Source organism: Apus apus, chromosome 15 (assembly GCF_020740795.1).
Source record: "Apus apus isolate bApuApu2 chromosome 15, bApuApu2.pri.cur, whole genome shotgun sequence".
Taxonomy (NCBI): Eukaryota; Metazoa; Chordata; class Aves; order Apodiformes; family Apodidae; genus Apus; species Apus apus.
The window spans coordinates 4058654-4069647 of NC_067296.1; the positions used below are offsets into that span (position 1 = coordinate 4058654).

The 10994-nt window shown below is 40.7% G+C and overlaps 1 protein-coding gene across 1 annotated transcript; it reads right to left on the reverse strand.

Annotated features, from left to right (window-relative positions):
• Positions 1-1230: 1230 nt before the first annotated feature.
• On the reverse strand, positions 1231-10722 carry IFT52 (intraflagellar transport 52). The gene is made up of 13 exons (XM_051632916.1): positions 10537-10722; positions 9650-9737; positions 9283-9412; positions 8334-8409; positions 8176-8247; positions 7158-7284; positions 6021-6107; positions 5299-5367; positions 4427-4581; positions 3303-3390; positions 2758-2866; positions 2130-2275; positions 1231-1564 (listed from the first exon to the last, which is right to left on the reverse strand). Exons 1-13 carry the CDS (start codon positions 10653-10655, stop codon positions 1517-1519), a joined length of 1314 nt encoding a protein of 437 aa, XP_051488876.1. The 5' UTR covers positions 10656-10722; the 3' UTR covers positions 1231-1516.
• Positions 10723-10994: the final 272 nt, after the last annotated feature.

Genomic DNA, 10994 nt, shown 5'->3' on the forward strand with positions numbered 1-10994 from the left:
ACAGTTTGAAGTATAAACACCACAGAACAGTGCAAACCAGATCTTCAATGAGGAAGAGGATCAGGCAGTTGTTGACTGATTGGTATTGGCACTGCAGGAGAAAGATGAAGCCTATTGTGTAAATCTGTAGCTGGAATGTCCAAAGTGTGCTGTGTGACAAACACAACCATGTCCTCACAGACAAATATATGAAAGAGGAAGAAAATAAAAATTGCAAACATGCTGCTATGAAAAAGGCACATCTGCAGAGATAGAACCACTTCTGATAAGATGATACCACAACTGGTCAGTAAGTGAGCAGATGTTTTGGGGCACCTCCTGTAGAAAAACCTGCACCAAGTTGGCATGAAACAATGTAAAATGAAAGGGGTTTTTTTTGTGGGATAAAAGACAAACAGGTCTTTTGGAAAAAAAAGCAGCTTTGACATTAAAAACCAAGGCAGAGCAAGGTAAAGCACAGGTGTCACAAAGGCTGCAGAGACACTCAAGGGGGGGAAGAATTTATACTTCACAGTTTGAGCACCAGACTGACATCCAAAAAAATCTTAAGTGTAATCTCACAGTGTTGATGCAAAAAATATTCCTTGCAATGAAAACAGACAGTGTTAATGATGTTGGCAAATCTTTTCTTCTCACCACACACATCCTTGCTTCTACTTCTGCTGTGCATTGAGCTGCAGCACTTTATGGTCAGTGAATTTCACTTGACTTTCCATCCTTGTGCATTATTTTGCTGACTATCTCTGGGAATGGGCTAGGTGTCAAGTAACTGTCAGTAAAAATATCCCTGCTTCTGCACAGTATCATGTTTTCTTTATAATGATCCATTAAATCTTAAAGTCTTTTCCGTCCAAATGCTTTCCTTTATTTTCAAAATGATGTCTTTTCAGTCTTATATGAGGCAGAGATCTCTAACAATGTCATTATTGCTTAATGTCAGATCTTCCCCACCCTTAGAAGAAATGTTTTTCTTCTACTGTGACAAACCCACCTCTCCTTGCCTCACTTTGACAGATACAAAAGGAGACTGCCTTGGAGCGACAGACTAGCATGTTTTCAGCAGCTCCTGTATTTATGACTGTATTTTCCTCTCTTTAGTTCAGAAACCAAAATAACTATATTTTTCACAGTGCAATTAAGGGCTAATGTCCAGCAGAACTCACAGTAAGCCTTACTCAAATACTAAGCCTTAAATAAATACTAAAGCCAGAAAGAAGGACCCAATCCACATTTTCTTAATACAAGATTTCTTTTTTCTCCCCCCATATATTACAAAATTACAGTTTCAATCAAGAAATAGAAAAATAGGAAATCATTTGGAAGTTGCTTGCAAAAGACAAGCAGTTCCTCAAAAGGCATTCATTATCCAAACTACCACTCAAAAATGATCCAAACATTCAGTGAACTACTAAGACAGTCCCAATCAATGTACCGAGCACAGAGGTTAGAAAAAAAGATTAAATGGAAAAATGAGTTTTTAGTAAAAGTTGTATCTCAAATGGGGGAAAGCCAGGTCTCAGTTACCATTCTGGAATCCAGCTTCACTCGTGTCAGTATCATGTTCCTTAGATATGAGAAAAGGAGGAGAAAAGGAAAAAAAGAAACATTTTAACAATAGGGTAGAAGTGCCAGATTTTTGTTGTAACTAAGACTACTTGAGAAACAGGGAATTCTTGTTAGTAGAAACAGCTGATGTGCCAATATGCTCCCAACAGACTTTGAAGCATCAAACCTACTATGAAGAACTATTTCAACACAGTAACAAGGCTGGTTTCACACTCACTGCAGCATGAGCAAGCACTGGGAGCACTCCCAAGGGCTCGCTGCTCTTATACAATGTGCCATTAAAGACCTGCATTCAGCTGAAATTACTGAAACTACACTTGCATGCATTAATCTCCCAATTAAAATAAATGAGAGACTTAATAAATTGAGCACTACACAATCCAGATAGATTAAGAGTCCTAAGTATTCTGGATCACACTTCATTAGTCTAATTTATTATACAACTAATGTCTTAACTCATCACTTTACCTCTTACCTGTGACAAGTGCAGCTGTCACAAAGATCTATCAGCCCCCGTGCCCATACTGTCAACTATTCACTTGTAATTCTGTTATGAAAAATACCTGATTCAGTTTCTTAAACTCAACCACTTGGAAGAAGATGTGCTCCAGGATATATTTGGCATTTTGCTTCTCCTTTGGGAGTTTACTCGTTACTCCCAGGATATCTCCACATTTTCGTACGTAAAACTCCAGGTCATCATCAGTACCTGACAAGCATCCCAAGGAAGAAAGCAGTTGAGTACCACATATATCTGCATCAGCTGGGCAAAACCTTCCTACCAATCTCATTTTTGTTGCCATTCTGGGAGGTTAAGTCCTACAACTAAGTTCAGTGGACTAGCCATGATTCATCCTTACTTTCTCAATCTTTTTAGATGTGTGTTTAGAATAACCTCAATATTTTAACTTCAAAGCATAAAAAAGCTCTGAAAGAAATCAACAAAGGAGTACCAAGCCATTTATACATGATACAGGGAACAGCAGGTAGAAACATAACAAAATGTCATGTAACAAATAAAATAAAATGTCATAGTACATAAAGTCATGTCTTCCATTTCCAAGGCCTTCTAATGTCTTGGCCCAGGATGAAAGCAGTGGATTTTCATAAACGAGGCCCACATTTTTAAATTAAATATAATAACAATTTTCCTCCAAAAACTTGTGCAAACAATCAGCCTGCAACACTTACATCTGTTTGTAATCTCTGCAAGACGAGCTTTCTCAGAGGAAAAAGTTTCATCCAAGTCAAAAAGCTCCAGAGATGGAGGAGGCAATTCTCTGAAAATAGGTGGAAAAACCTTGAAGAGAAGAATTATCATGGTTTATTGCCAAATATTTTTCCTGTACTCTACAGATCTCTAAGATAACACTTTGGACTTAGATTGGACTTGAATTTAGACTTGGATTTAGATTGGACTTTTGACTTTATGAAAGTCAAAAAGCAACACCAAAGCCCACAGCACAGGGGTATATTACACCTTTTTAAAAATTCAATTTGTATTTTGTAAAAATAACTTGAGTTTTCCAGAAGAGTTTAGTCACAAGTGTGCCAGAATGATCACCTAGCATCACAATCAGACATACTGCCTTTGCAGTTTTGCTCCATGAGATCCAGGTGATAGCTGAGACACTAAGTTCACCATAAAAGCTCAGCTTGGAAACATATTTACATTAACAGGATATTTTCTTATAGAAGGGTTCTCCATGGGCTGTATCAGCAAGAAGGTTACTCACAGCTGGCTGGAGGACAGGTAGTGGAGTCTCAAATTGAGGCTGAATGAGTTGGAGGGTCTCGTGCTTCACATTAAGTTGTTCATAAGCTCTGCAGCACAGAAGAAGACAAAGTATGAGAGGAAACATGATCCAACAGCCATTTCCACCTGCATCCAATAAAGGCCATAGAGATTAATTTTTATGAAGACACCAGGGTCAATATTATACACAGTCATAGCATTAAAAAAATGGGATGTCTAATTTTAGAAGGGCCCCAGAGAACTATGCATCAGTAGTAACTGACCTCTACAGCAAGCAAATTAGTTAAAATTATGACAGAAAAGAAGATAATGATAGTTGGATATATAAGATGATAAAAAAGAAGGAAGTGACACCTCAGCTCTTCAAATGCAACTTTTAAAGGGACGAACATGCATGAGGAAGAAGATCCAATTAAAAAAGAACAGACCTATGATTTCAAAAAGGTTTTCAGGAAGTCCATAACCTAAAGCTATTTTTAAAAGTTATTTGTTACGGGATGAGAAAGGAGACCCCACTAGGAATTCACATCTAGTGAAAATACAAGAAATACAGAGTAAGAAGGAAGTGTCCACAAGAAAGAGGAGTTTCATGGGATCTGTGTTCAGCTTGCTACTATTCAACGTGTTCATACATGACCTGGTAGCAGATGTGTTACAAAGGACAAAGCTGCTAATGATACAAAACTAGTAAAACTGAGCAGCAGGTGAATCTCATGACACAATTACTAGGAAATGCCAAGATGAATGAAAAGCAGCTTCAGTAAATGCCAAGTAGTTCAAACGTGGGGAAAAAAACCCTCCAGCTCTCAATTATCACTGCAGAAAGTACCCAACATCGCTGCAGGTAGTTCTACTAAACATACCAGTTCACTGAATCAACAATAGCCAGAAAAAGGGAAAAAACAATGTCAGAAGACAGTTAAGACAAGAAGCAAGAGTAAGCTTGACTGTCACACTGCACAAATCAATCTTCTGGTATTTCCATATTCAGAACGCTGCCTGCAGCTCAGTCCCTTCTGCTCTTCAGCAGACACAGTTAAACACAAACAAAAATGCAGCACGCACAATGGAAAAATGAATAAATCAAGAATCACAGCTGCTGACTTGATAACTGAAGGGAGGGCGGTTGTATCCAGCTGATAAAGGGATGTATCAAACAGCTTTGTGAAGTCTCTGGGGTTCTCATCTCCTTCTTGCAGACAGACTCGCAGTTGTTCAGACAGCGCGGCCGTGTCAGGGAGCATCGTATAGTCTGAGATCTGAACACACAGATACACACCCGTGGGATAAATACACCAAGACATGGACGTACCCTTCTTCTAGTTTGTATCTCACCTAAAAAAAACCATCTAGAAATTATTATTTAACTCTGTACCAGGTATGACCCTTTGCAGTGCAGGTTACTGGATTAGTAGACTCTGCAAACCCTGCTCTCTCACCACATGGATTTTGTGTCTAGATTTCCGTTAATTACTTTAAATTTTAAAAGCTTACCTGTCAACTGTACAAGATCAATGTTCTCTTGATGCAAAAAGAGTATACTATTTCATCAGATATGATATTTCCAAATAAAAGTAGCATTTGCACACATCAGTTAAAAAAAAACAATTAAATGAAGACACAGGTTGATCCCTACTCATATACAGAAAATCTGCCTTCACTTCCTGCATGTTCCTCTTGTCTGAGGGCTCAGAGCAAAGTGCAAACTTATTCTGCTGGAGTTGATCTCATAAACGTGGGCAAATTGGAAAGAGACTTTGACAAATGAAATCTGATAAGGAATGGCCTGACAGAGACACAATACCATTATTTTTTATGCCTAATCCCTCTGTCGACTCAATCTCAGACCCCGAATAAAGGGTCTGAAGAACAACAGCCTTCATTTAGCTGTTAACCACTTTGTGCTAAATAGTTGTTTTGCCAAAACTGGTGCTGCTAGATCACACTATTATTTATTGCCTTCTGAAGGCTCTTACCTCAGGGTCCTCCATATCCATCTGGTTTAAATGGATATCTGATGTTGTAAGCCACTGGAAAAGCACGTCCTGAAGGAGGGCAAAACAGTTACTTTCAGGAAGGTCCAAGTAACCTTATATTATGCTTAAGCATTCATGTTAAATCTATTAAATTACACAGCATGAAAAAGAAGAAAAAATGGGTTAAAAAACAAAGACTATCTAGGAAGAAAATACAAACTTTATTTGTATTTAGATACAGAAGCAAGAAGGCATGGCAATGAGCATACTTTGTGTGAGGTGCATGCTTTCAGGAACACCTCAGGAGGAAATTCCCCTTCTTCCAAAGAACAACATTCCATAACCACTTTGGAAAGCACATTACAACACCTTGGGATCAGGAGCTATATATACGCAAAGATTTATTATTAATCAGCAGCCATAATCAAGCACTCAAAAAGCTAAGAAAAAATAGCCAACAAAAAACCCCTCTACTGAGTATTTAAATATTAATAACAATAAAGTGAACAGAAGTAGGAGAAGCTTTTTGGAGTCCTGTGACATAAATAATAAACTGTACCTTTAAAAACTCCTTCCTGTTAGTTCTGCTCTAACAAATTTCTCAGGATGTTAGTATTCTGTTAGAATCTCTATATTAAATCCAATTCATAACTGTCTTGCTCCAAGATGAAGATAGTGAGCTTGGATTTCTTTGCAAGTGCTGTGAAGATCCACAAACTTACCATGATTTTACTGTTTTCTTCTTTATCTAAATATTGATCACTGAACATGTGGGAAGATCCCAGTGCTGCCAACTTTCCACCTTGAGCCTATCAACAAAGAATACAACAAAACATCCTTCCAAATCACAGTTCTAGAGGTACTTGTGATTTAAAGAAATTGAAACTGTTGGATTAAGTAGTGGCAAAAGCAGCTCCAAACTTGGCAAGCTCACAGCAGCATTAAAAGTGTAGATGCTCTTGGGGCTCATAAATTTATTAAAAATACTGATTTGCACTTTGTAAGAGTAGATTCATGCCAGGGAATGGGAAAATAGTTTGGTAATTTTATTATTTGTAGAATAAAATGCAAAATATGCAGGTCATTATGTTTTAATTCAGCTAAATTAAAGATGCATGAAAATGCATTCATGAAACATCTTTGGAATTCTTCTCTAAGATTACTCCTCAATCCTTCCACAAGGAGATATTTAAGAAATAGTCAAGTTTTCAACAGAACCAGGAACCCTGTAATGCTCCCTGCACCAACTGTGAAACTCAAAGCATAGTACTGCCATGAAGACTGCTGTAAGGAATTCAAAGGTACATCAAACAGACTTCCAGTCAGTTTTAACAAATTTCTGATCTTTCATAATCCATGTTTGCAAGGTTTTAACCTGAATTCTACATGCTCTACCCACACAGCACAACTGGTTAGTATCCACTGCTCTTGCTTTCCTTCACCTTCTGTTACTAGTCTTTACCATATCTCTTTTTCACTCCAAGAGATATTTTTTTTCCTCCTACCAAGTTTCTCTGCTCTGCTTGAGAGACAATCTCTGTCTCTGCCTTCACCTTCTACCCTTGGGTCTATAACCTCCTTGAGCTAGAAAGGAAAAAGGATGTCATCTATTTGACATTCCCATCACAGATTATATCAAAGGAAGCACCATCAGTTTGATGTGTACTTGGCTTCCACTGCACAAACCCGTTATACTTCAGTGACCAACCTATGCAAAACACTTCAGGGAGGTGCAAACAATTTATCAAAATTAGATGGATAAATCAAAAATAGAAGTGGGTTTGGAAGTAGGTCCAGAAAACACAGGTTTTGTGTGGGGCAGGGGAAGGATGTTTGGTTTGTTACAGGAAGGATCATACCTTGTGCTGATAGAAAGCAAGAACAGGCCTGTTGAGTGGGAAGCAGACAGACCCTGTTGACAGAACAGCCACTGCTGGCTTCATCACATTCAGTGTGGCACCAAATGGATACACAAAAGTGAGCGCTCTGCAGGGAACACAGGAAGTCCTTAAGTACCCACAGGTATCAAGTAGGCTGGACAGATTTCTAAAACTCAGTCTGTGTCCCTGAACTGCCTTTTGTGTCCCTAAAACTGTCACTGTGCACTGGAGGTGGAGTGCCAAGGGGCATCGTTTTGAACATTCAGATCATTATAATGGCATGTCTGCCTCTTTCTACAGATTTTTCCAGGTTGACAATTTGTCTTAAATAAGGAACAGAGAACACTCCTGGTATCTGTTTGCACAGTTATGTACCTGGGAGAAGGGTAGGGGTATTTACTTCACAGATGAATCTATATTCTGGAACAAAACTACATGAAGTGTTTTTACACTTACATTTTACATTGCAATCAATCAACCACATGGTCATTTACTAGTCTAAAAACTAGCTGTAAGAAAGAATACAAACATTTATAGTTATTTACAGAAAAGCTGCATTCTTTCCACTGCTTCTTCACTCCTCTGCAGCTCAGAGGGATGAAAAGCCAAAAATTACAATAAATATCTACCTTATCCTGGATTGAGTCTCTTTACAAAGACGTAGAGCTACTCATGTCAGCAGCCAAACAGCCTCTTGTCTAGAGGTTATTCAAAATAATTAATCAAATTCAAATCCACAGACTAGGGTCAAAAAAGATCTGAGCAGGAGAGTAATTATTCCCTTCAAAACTTATCCCCCCTGCTCCTTCACTGGTTATTAAGCATTACTTACACATTCACCTTTCCGGATACAAGCTTGAGAAGTAAGAAACTGACACAAGAAACACATTAGAAAACCACAACACAAGCCTAACACACTCCTGCTAGATTGCAAACCTGCCAGTTCCAAGTTATTCTACATCTTTTCACATCAGCTTCCTCCAAATAAAAGACTTACTGTGAGTTACGTCCACTTCCATCTTCATCTGCTGTCTCAAGCAGGGGTGTTCTTGCAGCTTCACTGATTCCCCTGCAAAAGTTGAAGTGCAAAACTTACTGAAAACACTAGGGATTATAAGAGTTTACTGTAAAGACTTAGATACCCCAAATATTTACCTATTCAAAACTCCATCAGAGATAAGTGCTTCTTTTGGGTGGTGGTACTTGTAATATACGTTTCGTACTACAGCATCTTGATGAAAGAGAAAAAATATGATACATTTATATCAGAGTGTTGATCATTCATAGCAATGAAAAATCAGTTTAGCTCTTGGATTCCCTGGGTGTTTGCTTCTAACACCACAAAGCTTGGCATGTGGCTCCCAAAATAACTCAAATCAACACTCGCTACTGTTTCCTTTTAGATACATACATTTTAAAATAGCAATATAATTGCAAATTCAAATTAAAAGATGAAAATAAGCACTCCTCAATGCCTTCAGCAAAGCAGAAGATCAAAAAGGATGACCCAGTTAATAGAATATGTATCAAGTTTTACAAGTTCAATTTCTTTTTTCATACATGCTCCAAAACCACAATGAGTATAATACTTGATTCCAAAAAAGGCACAGTCTAGAAATGCCACCAAAGTCCTTAAAAATATTTTATGTACCCTGAGACACAGCTGGAGATTTTCACATTGGCAGGACAAAATCAAACGAGTGGCACTTTATTGGCCTGCTAAAGGAAAGTGCCAGTTTATTTGGGGTGAGCATGAAGTGATTCAACCACTAAAATGTTTGGAAAAAAATGTGTGAAATTAAATGCTTTTTAACCAAGAAATATCACTGGAATTATTTTTTGTTACTAAATAACATGAAAACTGACAACTATAGCAAAATAGTGGAGATGGCTGAGTTGTTATCAAGGTACTGTGGCCATGGAAAGCCCTTGATGCTTCAGTATTACACTGCCATGTACATGTAGATTTCAAGAAAAAAACATCCCTCAGACCCAAAGGTAATTTGAGAGAGGGATCTGCTTGGCTTATACCAACAAAGGCTGAACGTGCTCTTTAGATTTTGCTGAAAATGGGAGAATTAAAGGTACCCATGAGCCCCATTACCATTGTTGAAGACGATGCCATATTCTTCCAGCAAAAAGTTAATATTTGTGCCAGATCGGGACTCTCCACCTTCTCTTAGCATCACCAGGATGGCTCCACCATCCTCCAGGAATGTCTTCAGAACTGAAAACTAGAAGACAAAGATCCAAAAAAAAAAAAGTACTTGTGAAAGAAGCTGCACACACGACTCCAGGAAGTTCTACTGAGATAAGGAAAATGATCCTGAGTAGCTGCAATGAACTTGATCTCACCAGAAACGCATTCAAATTTCAACTTGTGTAAATTAATATAAACCAGCACTGCTGCAAAGTCTTCTGTGCTGCTCTTAAAAGTGTGATTTCTTAGCAAATACTTCTTAGCTTCTTACCTCAGCAGCACTGAACCTTTCCCTTGGTCCTGCTGTAATCCACAACTTCACCCCTAACAGCTTCTCAGACGTGATCTCATCTTTCAAGCTACAAACAGATTAATAAAGAGATGTTAGTCTTGGACACAGTCCTGAACCCCAACTTTTTTTTTCTTTTTAAGAACAAGCAAATAAACAGAATGCAAAACACTTCAGTTACTTCACATCCTTTTACCTGGGTTTATCGTTGGTAACTTGAGCAAAAACAATCCTTACAAACTTCAAGCCATTAAATAGTAAAAGTAACAAGGCACTGGGGCTGAACTGGTATAAACCATCAGAGCTGCTACGAAACTTTGCACCTGATGAGCTGCTTCTTACTCCATTTTTTGCTTCCTCTGGCCACATTTTGCAGTGGACAGACAGGCAAGGGCTGTCTGTCCAGGCAAGCCACATGCAGAAGGGCTGATTTCTTTTTTATCTCGAACACTAAATCAAGGGAGACTCAAAAACTTGCACCTGGAGTTCCGCCCTTATAACTTAAAACTCCTTCTCTTCCACAGATATCACAGCTGGAAGACCAAAGCATCCGACAGTGAAGGTACAGCTGATGCCACAGAGCGCAGCTTACGATACACACCCCCAAAAGACAATTCGGGAATTCAATACCGCACACGCACGCGTTTCAGGATCTCTCTCAGGACTGCGGGCGCCCCAGCCCCTTCCCCTGGGGCTGCGGAGGGGGAGGATGAGGAGCCGCGGCCTCTTCCCTCAGCAGCGGCCAAGGACCCGCACAGCCCGGCCAGGCCGCGGCCCCTCGGTCCCCGCTGGGAAAGAGGCTTCCCTCCCACGCCGCAACTCCCCACCAAGCCGCCGAGTTACTCAGAAACACCCCCCCAACCCCTCACCTCTGGATCTTCCAATTCCCATGAAGCCTTTTCCGCAAGGATTTGTAGCTGCCGGCGGGGGTGAACGCCTCGCCCTTGGAGGCGTTGAAGACGACAGCGCTGCGCGGGCCCGTCTCCATGGGGCTCCCCGGGGCGGCGGACACAGGCCAGCTCTGGGGGTGGTGAAACCAGCCCCCCCACACCCCGCAAACCCCCCCTGCTCCCCGCACGGACCGCGGCCCTGCCCGGCCCGGCCTTCCCGCAGCGCCCGCCCCGCACCCCGCACCCCCACCCCCCCGGCGCATGCGCGGGGCCCGAGCCCCGCAGGCCCCGCACCGGTCCCCGCGGAGAGGGCGGGTCGGAACCGGGGCTGCCCTGCCCGGTCGGTCCCTCGTTCCGCCCGGGACCCGCGGCTGCTGGAGCCCTGAGGCCGGGCAGGGCCGGAGGTGGCGGCCTAGAGCAGCTGTCAGGCCCCGTCC